Source organism: Schistocerca cancellata, chromosome 3 (genome assembly GCF_023864275.1).
Source record: "Schistocerca cancellata isolate TAMUIC-IGC-003103 chromosome 3, iqSchCanc2.1, whole genome shotgun sequence".
Classification (NCBI taxonomy): domain Eukaryota; kingdom Metazoa; phylum Arthropoda; class Insecta; order Orthoptera; family Acrididae; genus Schistocerca; species Schistocerca cancellata.
In genome coordinates this window covers 580,485,861-580,500,235 of record NC_064628.1, presented here as the reverse complement: position 1 = coordinate 580,500,235, position 14,375 = coordinate 580,485,861, and the positions used below count along the sequence as shown (strand labels likewise).

General features: G+C 43.9%; 2 protein-coding genes across 2 annotated transcripts in view; both read right to left on the bottom strand.

Moving 5' to 3' along the window:
* Nucleotides 1–14,375, bottom strand: part of LOC126176824 (transmembrane protein 117-like) — a 300,039-nt gene that overhangs the window by 254,597 nt on the left and 31,067 nt on the right. The window contains exon 2 of the mRNA XM_049924008.1: nucleotides 6,405–6,502. Within this exon, the coding sequence (XP_049779965.1) occupies nucleotides 6,405–6,488 (84 nt within the window). The 5' untranslated portion in view covers nucleotides 6,489–6,502. The remainder of the gene's footprint in view (nucleotides 1–6,404; nucleotides 6,503–14,375) is intronic.
* Nucleotides 11,129–14,375, bottom strand: part of LOC126176438 (myb-like protein AA) — a 271,565-nt gene continuing 268,318 nt past the window's right edge. Inside the window, exon 4 of the mRNA XM_049923595.1 lies at nucleotides 11,129–11,434. Coding sequence (XP_049779552.1) covers nucleotides 11,129–11,434 — 306 coding nt within the window. The remainder of the gene's footprint in view (nucleotides 11,435–14,375) is intronic.

The window sequence follows — 14,375 nt, the reverse complement described above, 5'->3', positions numbered from 1 at the left end:
GAGGGAATGACTTCCATGGTACTAGAGGGAGCTGTAGAGGGCAAAAACTGTAGAGGAAGACAGAGATTGGAATACGTCAAGCAAATAATTGAGGACGTAGGTTGCAAGTGCTACTCTGAGATGAAGAGGTTAGCACAGGAAAGGAATTCGTGGCGGGCCGCATCAAACCAGTCAGTAGTCTGATGACCAAAAAAAAAACAAATATATATTTCTTTTCATATGAGTTAAATGACCTGCTGCAGCAGGGAAAAGAAGGGAACCAATGGAAAAATGCTTCTATCGGAAACTTATTTAAAAGACTCCGACTGAAGAGGTGGGTATCAGCTGCATCATTCTACCTTCCTCAGCTCATTTAAAAATCGGCCAAAAAATTTGGCATGCAAACATATTCGCCATTTGTTATGCTGAGAAATAAGACAGTGATAGTGGCAAAGAGACGGAAAAGTAATAAATACTGGAAGATAATAGACCAAGGTTGTGTTATGGAAAGAAGGAGGGGAGACAATGGCAGTGTGAGACAAAGAGAGGGACACAGTGGCAATGGAACATAGTTGATAGTGACAGAACAGTTGTATGAAAAAAGTGAAGTAGACAGTGCCGGGGAGAGGGGGGGGGGGGAGTGAGGGAGGGGGAGAAGGAATAAAGAGAAAGTGGAAACGCGTGAGAGACAGAGTATACGACAATGACAACGACGACAAAGGAAATAGTAACAATGAGAAGATACAGTAGCAGCAGGAAGGAAGGAATGACAGGAAGAGAGAGCAGGAGGAAGGCAGTGAGTGTGAGAGGAGACTGTAGTAGCAGGACAAAACGAAGGGGACTGTAGCTGTCACAAAGGAGACAATGACAGACACAGAGACAGACACACATGGAGATAATGACAATGAGTTCGGCTGAATGAGTGAGTGAGAAAGGGCAACTGAAAGTGGATAGATATGAGTAACGTACATCGATGAACTAGTGAGTGTTACAGTTACGGGTGTTTGTGGGATTCTGAGGTGAGTTGTATGTTATAACAAGCAAAAATATGTTCGCATGCCAAAATTTTTGGGAAAATTTTTAAAGATGCTGAGCAAAGCAGAACGAGACAGCTGGTACGCCGCTTTTCAGTCAGAGTCTTTTTTAAATAGACAGGAACAAATTCGCATTTTTTTGTGCCCCGATAGTAGCATTTTTCACTGCCTACTACGCTAGTGAAATGAAGTTCTTCTGCTTCGTCTGCGCGCGGTACCTGCAGGACTGTGCAAGAATCAACTTGTTTCCCTGTATTTAACTGACACGGACGGTTCGTGGCTGTGTGGACAACTCCACAGCGTCGCACCGTCCGCGCATCTGTGACGTTCATCTTAAGAACACGTAACATCCGAATGCAGACCATCCGCTTAAATTTGTGTCGGACCTAAGGAAGTTATGACGGCAGTATTCCTTTATACCAATTCATCATCCATATTTCTGTCGCCAAATGTGGTGTATGGCAAAAAGATCTGATGGTTTTAATTAGTAATACTTCGCACTTTACACAGCGTTTTAACGTGTTTTGGCCGGCCGTTGTGGCCGAGCTGTTCTAGGCGCTTCAGTCTGGAATCCTGCGCTACGGCCGCAGGTCCGAAACCTGCCTCGGGCATGGATGTGTGTGATGTCCGTAGGTTAGTTAGGTTTAAGTAGTTCTAAGTTCTGGGGGACTGATGACCTCAGATGTTAAGTCCCATAGTGCTCAGAGCCATTTGAACCATTTTAACGTGTTTATTAACGCATCATGTTGTGGTACACAGGTAATTTGAGGCACATAGAAATAAATCTGTTTGACGAAGTCTTAAGACTTGGAAATGAAGTCACAAAAGGGGAGTCTTTGCCAGTACACACTTCAAGTTTGCTATACAATGCACACTACGTGATTTGTGTACGCCTAGCTGGATTTAAGGTATCAGCTCGCTGCCCGCAGAAAACAGAAAGTATACTGAGATTGGGGAACACGAGGGGCAAAGCAATGTTACCATTATGAGAAATTAGTCGATCATAGAATTCATTATAATGTGAGAAGTTGCGAATGAGGCGACTGATTCCTCTTTCGGGTGCCGTTGCCAGCGGCTCAGATAGCGGGGCTGTAAGGGGCAGTCAAATGAAAACGAGACGGATGGAAAAAGAGTAAGTACTGTGTTTACTACACTGAAGAGTCAAAGATACTGGTGCACCTGCCTAATATCGTGTAGGGCCCCCGCGAGCACGCAGAAGTGCCAAACACGACGTGGCAGGGTGTCGACTAATCTCTGAAGTAGTGCTGGAGGGAATGGACACCTGCAGGGCTGTCCATAAATCCATAGGAGTACGAGAGGGTGGAGATCTCTTCTGAACAGAACGTTGCAAGGGATCCCAGGTATGCTCAATAATGTTCATGTCTGGGGAGTTTGGTGGCCAGCGGAAGGGTTTAAACTCAGAAGAGTATTCCTGGAGCCACTCTGTGGCAATTCTGGACGTTTTGGGTGTCGCATTGTGTTGCTGGAACTGCCCAAGTCCGTCGGAATGCACAATTGACATGAATGGATGCAGGTGATCAGACAGGGGCCATACGTACGGGTCACCTGTCAGAGTCGTGTCTAGACGTATCAGGGGTCCAATATCACTCCAATTGCACATGGATTCATGAGGTTGTCTCTACACCCTTACACGTCCATCCGCTCGACACAATTTGAAAAGAGCCTCGTTCGACCAGGCAACATATTTCCAGTTATCAAACAGTCTAATGTCGGTGTTGACGGACCCAGGCGAGGCGTAAAGCTTTGTGTCGTGTAGTCATCAATGGTACACGAGCGGGCCTTCGGCTCCGAAAGCCCATATCAATTATGTTTTGTTGAATGATTTGCACGCTGACACTTGTTGATGGCCGAGCATTGTAATTCGCAGCAATTTGCGGAAGGGTTGCACTTCTGTCACGTTGAACTATTCTCCTCAGTCGTCGTTGGTTCCGTTCTTGCAGGATCTTTTTCCGGCCGCAGCGATGTCGGAGGTTTGAAGTTTTACGGGATTCCTGATATTCACGATACACTCGTGAAATGGTCTTAAGGGAAAATCCTCACTTCATCGCTACCTCGGAGATGCTCTGTCCCATCGCTCGTGCGCCGACTACAACATCACGTTCAAACTCACTTAAATCTTGATAGCCTGCCATTTTAGCAGCAGTCACCTATCTAAGAACTGCGCCAGACAATTGTTGTCTTGTATAGGCGTTGCCGACCGCAGCGCCGTAGTCTGCCTGATTACATATCTGTATATGGTTACGCATGGGTATACCAGTTTCTGTGGCGCTTCAGTGTATTTGAGAAGTAATAGCCATAGCAATACATTTATGCCACTCTGAGACAAGATGGTCAGTGCCTTCATGGAAAAATGTTTGCGGTTGCCTACGGAACCATGAACGTATCTAGGCGTGCACCTCTTCGTCCGATGCAAATCGACGACCACGAACCTCTTTCTTCGGGTCCCCAAAAATACGGAAATCGCATATGAAGGGATCGGCGCTATGGAGGATCTGTAAGGGCTTCCCAGTGAAACTCTGCATCGTATTCTGAACAACGTTGCAGGGTAATACCCACCAACATATTGACAAGACTGTTTCGACTATGATGCAGAAATATTGCTGGGAAGCCTTACACATTCTTCATACAGTCCTGATCTCCCTCTGCGGTTTCCATATTTTTGAAGCCATGAAGAAAGCCATTATGTAGGCAACCGTAAACATCCTTCCAAAAAGGCACTGATCGTCATGTTTCATCGTGGGATAAACGTATTAACAGTTTACGGAGGTTAAATTATGTATAATGAACAGCTTATGCACTTTTTTCCCATCTGCCTCGTTTTCATTTGATTCATCTACATCTACATCTACATTTATACTCCGCAAGCCACCCAACGGTGTGTGGCGGAGGGCACTTTACATGCCACTGTCATTACCTCCCTTTTCTGTTCCAGTCACGTATGGTTCGCGGGAAGAACGACTGCCGGAAAGCCTCCGTACGCGCTCGAATCTCTCTAATTTTACATTCGTGATCTCCTCTGGAGGTATAAGTAGGGGGAAGCAATATATTCGATACCTCATCCAGAAACGCACCCTCTCGAAACCTGAACAGCCAGCTACACCGCGATGCACAGCGTCTCTCTTGTAGAGTCTGCCACTTGAGTTTGCTAAACATCTCCTTAACGCTATCACGCTTACCAAATAACCCTGTGACGAAACGCGCCGCTTTGCTTTGGATCTTCTCTATCTCCTCTGTCAACCCGACCTCATACAGATCCCACACTGACGAGCAATATTACTCAAGTATAGGTCGAACGAATGTTTTGTAAGCCACCTCCTTTGTTGATGGACTACATTTTCTAAGGACTCTCCCAATGAATCTCAACCTGGTACCCGCCTTACCAACAATTAATTTTATATGATCATTCCACTTCAAATCGTTCCGTACGCATACTCCTAGATATTTTACAGAAGTAACTGCTACCAGTGTTTGTTCCGCTGTCAAATAATCATACAATAAAGGATCCTTCTTTCTATGTATTCGCAATACATTACATTTGTCTATGTTAAGGGCCAGTTGCCACTCCCTGCACCAAGTGGCTATCCGCTGCAGATCTTCCTGCATTTCACTGCAACTTTCTAATGCTGCAACTTCTCTGTATACTACAGCATCATCCGCGAAAAGCCGAATGGAACTTCCGACACTGTCCCTTATAAAAAAAAAACTGGCTCTGAGCACTATGGGACTTAACAACTGAGGTCATCAGTCCCCTAGAACTTAGAACTACTTAAACCTAACTAACCTAAGGACATCACACACATCCATTCCCGAGGCAGGATTCGAACCTGCGACCGTAGCAGTCGCGCGGTTTCGGACTGAGCACCTAGAACCGCCCGGCCACCAGGGTCGGCTGTCCCTTATAGTCTCGCTGCCACAACCGGTAGCGCCACATACTCGCAGCAGCTAGCGAGCACACCACAGTGGGCCAGAGACACGTCTTCCTCCACCAAGGCAAGTCGCGTGGCGTCATGTAGCGGTCTCCGGAGCGGAATGTGGCCGCCCTCATAACGACCTGAGGCCAGCCTGTTGTTGACAACCTATGCTTCGAGCTTGGACTTTATTTGGCGTTTATCTGTAGCTGAATTTCTCATATCGGACTTGGACTGTGTTCACTGATCTGCATTGTTCCATAGCGCAACCGCAACCGGCCACAAGTTTCTGTTGTGCGGCGAAAGTTGAGACTTTTCGAATTTGTAACTAGTGCTTATATTTAAATAAACGGAACCGAAGCACCGTCCTGCCATATGGAACCAGTACATTTTAGTGCATTGACAGAAAACACGTTTCTTCCAGTTTATCTGTTTTTGCGTCATCTACTTCAAAGAAGTACAGCCTAATTACACACTTATTTGTAACTCCACACTACACTGTGCAGGCGACTTTCGTGCAGTCTTTAGTATTATTTATCAGATCAGCAATGGAAGTTCTTGTTGTACTAGATACATGTAAATGAGTTTCGTCGTTTACTATAAGAACCACGTGATATAAGTTAAGAATTTTTCCTCAGAATATTAAGCATTTTAAGTAAGCTTTAGTCTTTAGTTTCTGAACGAGAGCCATTTTGTAGGGGCAAGTGTAAATTATAATAATGCATTCGTCTTATATTGTGATCAGCGATATGTGTAGTAGAGGATATTTACAAGTTGGTTGGCGTGTACTAGTCTTCACCGCCTGACTTATTCACTAACTGCATTGTGGCGTTCATGGTCGACCTAGTGACTTTCGTATTAGATCTGAAGCTTCTCTGTAAAGTTTGTTATCAATAATAAAATTGTGTTACGGGGTAGAACATGCCAACCCGACCCAACTTAAAGTTCTTGTGGAACTGATGCTAGGAGAAACACGACTCACCACATAAAAAAAGTTTCCATGACAAATGCACGGTGCTTATACGGCTTTTCAGATGAAATCACATAGGCAAAAATTTGTCGCTGTGTAACAATGAAAAGGCTGTGTAATACGTGAGTTATTGTTAGTTAAAAACATTAGATTTTTTTGTCCACACATTGTACAAAGCATGACAGATGATTAACAGCGAACAATGTACTTAGAACACATTGTGTTATAAGGAATAAGGATTTTACTTAATTAAGCATCAACCTATTACTTGCATCTACCCTAAAACTCATTAATTTGAAATTACCAATCCTTGGATGCGCATTTTCTTACATAAGAGCAAAACTTTCCAGCAGGTGTTGCTTTCGCGTGACATTTAAAGAGTAAGGCTAATTGTGATTAAAGCGTATGGAAATTATTGAAGATCTCTGTCTCAATCAAACACAGAAATAAGAAAAAAGAGACAGTTATCACACGCTACACAAGTTATTTTACCTGACTATACCAACCTGCGTGAGAACGCGCTCTCCATCTACGAACGCCGTGCAGAACGAGTTCCTTGAGAGTCCCAGTTTCCATTTGTAGTATTCTAGCTGAAACGTCATGCAGCATTCAGTCGTTTCTGAAACTCATGCACAAGTTGTACAACTATTCTTACCATACATGCGTTAACACAAACACCAAATTACAACAGCAACAATCATGTACTGACGAACAGAGAAAGCGGGACTACTTTTGCGCATGTGTCGTACAATACGCACATATTTAGGGAGGAAAGTTATAGGTCACTTCTACTCGGGTTACTACACTAACAACTATGTGAGGTACCGTAGTAACTTGTTTCCCAGATTAATCACACCTACATAATAACATCATGCACATTCGTACAAACGAGAAATCCCATGCCTCAGAATGCATTACAACCACTATATATATGAATTTATTTATTTACTGTAAGGTGCCACCAATTGGCCTTTCCATACCTCATTAAAATACACTACTGGCCGTTAAAATTGCTAAACCATGAAGATGACGTGCTACAGACGCGAAATTTAACCGATAGGAAGAAGATGCTGTCATGTGCAAATGATTAGCTTTTCAGAGCATTCACACAAGGTTGGCACCGCTGTCGACACCTGCTACGTGATGATATGAGGAAAGTTTCCAACCAATTTCTCATACAAAAACAGCAGTTGACCGGCGTTGCCTGGTGAAACGTTGTTGTGATGCCTCGTGTAAGGAGGAGAAATGCGTACCATCACGTTTCCGACTGTGATAAAGGTCGGATTGTAGCCTATCGCGATTGCGGTTTATCGTATCGCGACATTGCTGCTCGCGTTGGTCGAGATCCAATGACTGTTAGCAGAATATGGAATCGGCGAGTTTAGGAGGGTAATACGGAACGCCGTGCTGGATCCCAACGGCCTCGTATCACCAGCAGTCGAGATGACAGGCATCTTATCCGCATGGCTGTAACGGATCGTGCAGCCACGTCTCGATCCCTGAGTCAACAGATGGGGACGTTTTGCAAGAGAACAACCATCTGCACGAACAGTTAGACGACGTTTGGAGAAGCATGGACTACCAGCTCGGAGACCATGGCTGCGGTTACCCTTGACGCTGCTTCACAGACAGGAGCGCCTGCGATGGTGTACTCAATGACGAACCTGGGTGCACGAATGGCAGAACGTCATTTTTTCGGATGAATCCAGGAATTTCCGTTAGCACAACCCTAACTCGCTGCCAGGCCACTTTCAGTGCTGCAAGTTTATCAGTACTATACAGTCCATAAATATGCTCTTTAATCAGTTCTTTCCCATATTGTTTTCTTGTTGGGTGATTTAAAGTCCTGGACATTTGTTTTAACTTTGTACTAAACAAAAGTTGGTTTCGTCACATTGCGTTCGTAATTACGACTTCTTGTGTGTATTGCATTCTTTTAACTGCACTGTAAATGTGTTACTCTTATACTGGCTGATTTTTGCTCACATCCATTATATTTGGTAGGGTAAATGATTTCATATTTACTTTATTTTCATATAAAAAAGCAGCTGGTTTCGTTGCATAGTGCTCAGTGGACTCACGTATGTTTCCGCTTGCTGATGAATCCGTGTGTGAGCTGCTCGATTTAAATGCGTTGTTAAGTATATTTCTCGCGCTATATTTTTGTTCTGATTTATTTTTCGTATTTTGTCATATTTAATGGAGAACTCTATGTTAACACCTGTTGAGAGAATTGGTATTCAACTATATTACATCTTCTCATGAAATGAGTATGTAATTTTGCTTAAATGGTGCTGCTTCTTACCACTGATTATGCTTTATAGTCTGAGAAACTAGAGCATTGCTCCTTGCAAATGTTAAAAATGCAACAGTAGTTACCCAAATGTGTTCACACATTATCAACATGTACAACAAACAATAGATTTTAGCAGCAATCAACGCACTACAGTAAAAATTTCAGGCTTTTCCTTTAAATTCTAGAAAGTACAGAAAAACGAATGCGTACAAAAATACAGGAGAATACGAGCAGTCTACTTACAACACATTTAAAATATGCAGCTCACAAACGAATTCGTAAACTGACACAGACATATATGAGTCTGGAGAATACCATGCGGTGGGACCAGCTTCTATTTTATATGAAACAAAAACAAACATTGAATCATTTACCCTACCTAATATTACATATGCGAGCAAAAATCAAACAGAATACAAGCAACTTACAGAGAGTGCAATACACGCAAAAAGTGGTTATTAGGAACACAATGAGGGGCCACCAGCATCTGTACCATGTCTTGTCAGATGATTTTTAGTTTTTGTCATGCGCTTAAGCGCAATTATTTTAACTTGGTAACAGACATACACTATGTGATCAAAAGTATCCGGACACTTGGCTGAAAATGGCTTACAAGTTCGCCCTCCATCGGTAATGCTGGAACTGAATGTGGTGTTGGCCCACTCTTAACCTTGATCACAGTTTCCACTCTAACAGGCATACGTTCAATCAGGTGCTGGAAGGTTTCTTGGGGAATGGCAGCCTATTCGTCACGGAGTGCTGCACTGAGGAGAGGTATCCATGTCGGACGGTGAGGCCATGCGCGAAGTCGGCGTTCCAAAACATCCCAGAGGAGTTCTACAGGATTCAGGTCAGGACTCGGTGCATACCAGTCCATTACAGAGATGTTATTGTCGTGTAACCACTCCGCCACAGGCCATGCATTATGAACAGTTGCTCGATCGTGTTTGAAAGATGCAATCGCCATCCCCGAATTGCTCTTCAACAGTGGGAAGCAAGAAGGTGCTTAAAACATCAATGTAGGCGTGTGCTGTGATAGTGCTAGGGAAAACAACAATGGGTGCAAGCTCCCTCCATGAAAAACACTACCACACCATAACACCATCGCCTCAGAATTTTAATGTTGGCACTACACACGGCTGCAGATGAAGTTCAACGGGCATTCTCCATACCCACACCCTGCCATCGGATCGCCACATTGTGTACCGTGATTCGTCACTCCACACAACGGTTTTCCAATGTTCAATCGTCCAATGTTTACGCTCCTTACACCAAGCGAGGCGTAGTTTGGCATTTAACGGCATGACTTGTGGCTTATCAGCAACCTCTCGACCATGAATCCGTTTTCTCACCTCCCGCCTAACTGTCATAGTACTTGCTGTGGATCCTGATGCATTTTGGAATTCCTGTTTATGGTCTGGATAGACGTCTGCCTATTGCACATTTCGACCCTCTTCAACTGTCGACGGTCTCTCTCAGTCAACGGACGAGGTCGGCCTGCATGCTACGTGTCCCTTCACGTTTCTACTTCACTACCACAATGGAAACAGTGGACACAGGAATGTTTCGGAGTGTGGAAATCTCTCGTACAGATGTATGACACAAGTGACACCCAATCACTTGACCACGTTCGAAGTGCGTGAGTTCCACGGAGCGCCTCATTCTGCTCTCTCACGATGTCTAATGGCTACTGAGGTCGCTAATATGGAGTACCTGGGAGTTGGTGGCAGCAAAATGCACCTAATATGGAAAACGTATGTTTTAGGGGATGTCGGGATACATTTGACCACATAGTGTACTGTCTAAATTGCAATATTAGGGCAGTCGAATGAAGTTTTGTGAGCTCCTCTAGAGTGGTCAGGCTTTTGTGAGACCTTGCGCTGTCACGAAGAAGGAGAAGTTCGTTTGCATCTTTTAGCGACAAACAAGTTGATATCGTTTCTTCAGGTTCCTAATGGTAGCGCAATTCACTTCAGAGTTGTCTGTAACACCACGAAGAAGGGCATCAAACAGAATAATCCCTTCAGAGTCTCAGAAGACCGTCACAATGCTGAGAGCGCAGCTTTGAACTTTTCCTTCGGAGGAAAGGTGGTGTGGCACCGCTCCGTGGACTGCCATTTTGTTTCAGGTTTGAAGTGATGAACCCATGTTTCATCACCTGTGACGATATTCAACAACAAATTGTCACGACCAGCCTCATAACGCGCAAGCAGGTAAGCGCAAATGATCCTTCGTTGTTCTTTATGGTCTTTTGTAAGGCGGCGTGGAACCCAGCGGGGACTGCTTTGAGTACGTTGTTGGTGGTCGATAGTTTTGATTGTGATCTTTCGATCATCTCGAATGAGAGTGTCTGCACGTTCCAACATTGTAGGAGCCACAGCACTGTGCGGTCGGCCAGCACGTGGGAGATCGGACAGGTTTGGGCGTCCCTGTTACGATGATGATGACGCTTTGCCGAACGACTCGTTGTGCTTTTGTTCACTGCCAGGTCTCCGTAGGGCGCAGACATTGTGCAAGCGTCTATGAATACTTGAGATGCTCTGACTTTCCGCCAAAAGAAACTCAGTGACAGCTCTCTGCTTCGAATACAACTACGCTACAGAAACCATGTTGAAAGCTACTTGTAGCGCTTCCACCTTTCGGAATTTCGTGAAACTATAGGAGGGCTCCAGCAAGAATATTCTACTGTGTCCCACAACAAAGTCCTCATTTTTTGAATCGAAACTGAGCTAAAAAAAGTGTTGCATTAGTTATTGAACGATCTTCGATAAAACCCATCAGGATGCTTGCTTTACAGGTTCTTTTGTATCTCATACCAGGAAGGAGGACGACAGCTAAACGTCTAGCGTTTCCGTCGGCGCCTCACAGGCGTACAAGGCAGGCGTCACCGGTAAGTTGTCACTTGTTGTCATACGCACGTTCACTTGTCGGAAGAGTGGAAGTTAATTGAATCGGCGTAGTGCCTGCGCAGCGGCGGTCCGGAGACGCCCGACAGCTTCCGGCGTGTGCGATCAGCGTCGCCCGCGCCCCGGCAGAATTGGGAGGGTGGGCGCGTGACGTCAGAGGCGGCGCCGGAAATGACGTCTGTGGCGCCACGGCAGCTCGTTAGCTGAGCCGAGCTGCCGGGTGCTGCGGCGGCGCCTCTCCCTGCGGCGCGTGCTGCCCACAAAAGCGTGGCGTCCGTGTAGCGATAAGGCCGCCCTGCCACGTTTCCTTTTCCTATTCTCTGCGTGAATTGAACCCGTGTAGCGGTGGGTTTACGCCAGGGGTGCAACTGTAAAGACTGCCCCATTCGGAATATTGACGAAAAAAAGTAAATGTAGCTGTTAAGATACTGCGCTGGAGTACTAACAGAAGGAGAAGCATAAGTTTGTTGTAACTGATCTTTGGTGTACGAAAAGAGAAGCACGTAGAAATATACCATTTCGGCTGCACTAGTGAAATCCGGCGTTGCCCAGGTATTTTACTTATAGCTGTGTGTCCACTCCCGTACCACTCTTAATGTTTATGACGTCATTACTCCTGAACTACGTCTCATGCAGTGATATAATTTTGTAGGTACACTCAGAGGCATATGTGGGTACTGTCTGTAACATATGTTGCTAATGGAGTTATTGTTGTTGTGGTCTTCAGTCCAGAGACTGGTTTGATGCAGCTCTCCATGCTACTCTATCCTGTGCAAGCGTCTTCATCTCCAACTACCTACTGCAACCTACATCCTTCTGAATCTGTTTAGTGTATTCATCTCTTGGACTCCCTCTACGATTTTTACCCTCCGCGAAGCCCTCCAATACTAAGTTAGTGATCCCTTGATACCTCAGAATATGTCCTACCAACCGATCCCTTCTTCTAGTCAAGTTGGGCCACAAATTTCTCTCCAATTCTATTCAATACCCTATCAAAAAAAAAAAAAAAAAAAAAAAAGGTTCAAATGGCTCTGAGCACTATGGGACTTAACATCTGTGGTCATCAGTCCCCTAGAACTTAGAACTACTTAAACCTAACTAACCTAAGGACATCACACACATCCATGTCCGAGGCAGGATTCGAACCTGCGACCGTAGCGGTCACGCGGTTCCAGACTGAAGCGCCTAGAACAGCACGGCCACACCGGCCGGCAATACCTCCTCATTAGTTATGTGATCTACCCATCTAACCTTCAGCATTCTTCTGTAGCACCATATTTCGAAAGCTTCTATTCTCTTTTTGTCTAAATTATTGATCGTCCACGTTTCACTTCCATACATGAATACACTCCATACAAATACTTTCAGAAACGACTTCCTGACACTTAAATCTATACTAGATGTTAACAAATTTCTCTTCTTCAGAAACGCTTTCCTTTCCATTGCCAGTCTACATTTTATATCCTCTCTACTTCGACCATCATCAGTTATTTTGGTCCCCAAATAGCGAAACTCCTTTACTACTTTAAGTGTCTCATTTCCTAATCTAATTCCCTCAGCATCACCCGATTTAATTCGACTACATTCCATTATCCTCGTTTTGCTTTTATTGATGTTCATCTTGTATCCTCCTTTTAAAACACTGTCCACTCCGTTCAGCTGCTCTTCCATGTCCTTTGCTGTCTCTGACAGAATTACAATATCATCGGCGAAACCTCAAAGTTTTAATTTCTTCTCCATGGATTTTAATGCCTACTCCGAATTGTTCTTTTGTTTCCTTCACTGCTTGCTCAATATACAGATTGAATAACATCGGGGATAGGCTACAACCCTGTCTCACACCCTTCCCAACCACTGCTTCCCTTTCATGCCCCTCGACTCTTATAACTACCACATGGTTTCTGTACAAATTGTAAATAGCCTTTCGCTCCCTGTTATGCGAATGGAGTTATGAACAACGAAGTAATAAACTTGAACGACGGTCACGGCATGGCTGTTTTTGACACATCTTACTGTTTGTGACGTAAAATCTCCTGAACTATGCGTCGTACAATGATGTAATTTTGCTCGTACATTTAGTGAATGCATGTGTATACTGTCTGTAAAATAAGTCGCGAATACAGGTTGTAGTAAAGAAGTAACGAGTTACAACGTCATGCCTCATGCAGCACATTAATGAACAGCGGAAAAATAGTAAGCGGTAAACATTTTTCTTTCCATCATTTTGTAGGAGCTGTCAGCGAGAAAAAATTTCGTTAAGGTTTGAAATTATGTGTAAAGTCTGTTGCACGTCGCTAAGTGCTCTGATTCTCAAATACTGGATCAACGAATTCTGCAAATTCACACGTCGCCGGCTACGCTTCTTTTTCTTCTCCTCCTCCTCCACCCCTTTGATAGGAAGGTGGTTCTTATGCCCAGAGTGATTGTTGCCTGACAGTAAGGCATATGTGTAACAATGTATGTGTACGAACTTTAGTTATTTCTCTCACAGAAGGATTTAATTTTCAACAAACGACATATACGGATGAATGATTTTCTAAGCTACGGAAGCCCTTTGAAGAAACACTTGTGTTCTGTGTACAGTAAGTTGTCAAGAATAATGGCGGAAGGGACCTGTGCGAAACTTTGCCACCTTTATAGTATTAAATAGTTACAGTAGTGGCAATAATCGGAGTCGTTGGGGTAGGGGTGGTTGTGAAACTGAAGAGAAAACATCTTTAAACTGATCCGAACAACATGAAATAATAATCACGAATTTATGATACATCCTTCTGTACACATTTCCATGCACGTGATTTTGAATAAAATTGTTTACAGGGCATTACCAAAGCTCATGTAAACAATGTTTAACGTAAGAATGTAACCTTCGTGTACTTTTTGTTTTTCACATTCTTTAAGAGACACAAATATGTTATCTGATTTAATTACTCTTGAAAAGGCTACATTCAATTGTCCGTAAGTACATATGGGTTTTGGTAAATTCAATCCTGCTCTTTGAAGCATTTGTCCCTGCGACTTGATTATAGTGTTATCAATTTTAATAGGCAACTGACTTCTTGTCAGCTGAAAAAGCAGGCTTGGATCAAACAATGTAAAATTTATCCGTGGTATTACAGCAGTTATCCCGGTGTCAAACATCTGAGCATTAATTGTAACTTCATTGAGTTCTGTTATAACCATCCAACCTCCATTGACTAAGCCCTGTTTAGCGTTCAGGTTTCTTATCAAGAAGGCAATGCTGTTGTTCTTTAGTAGAAAGTT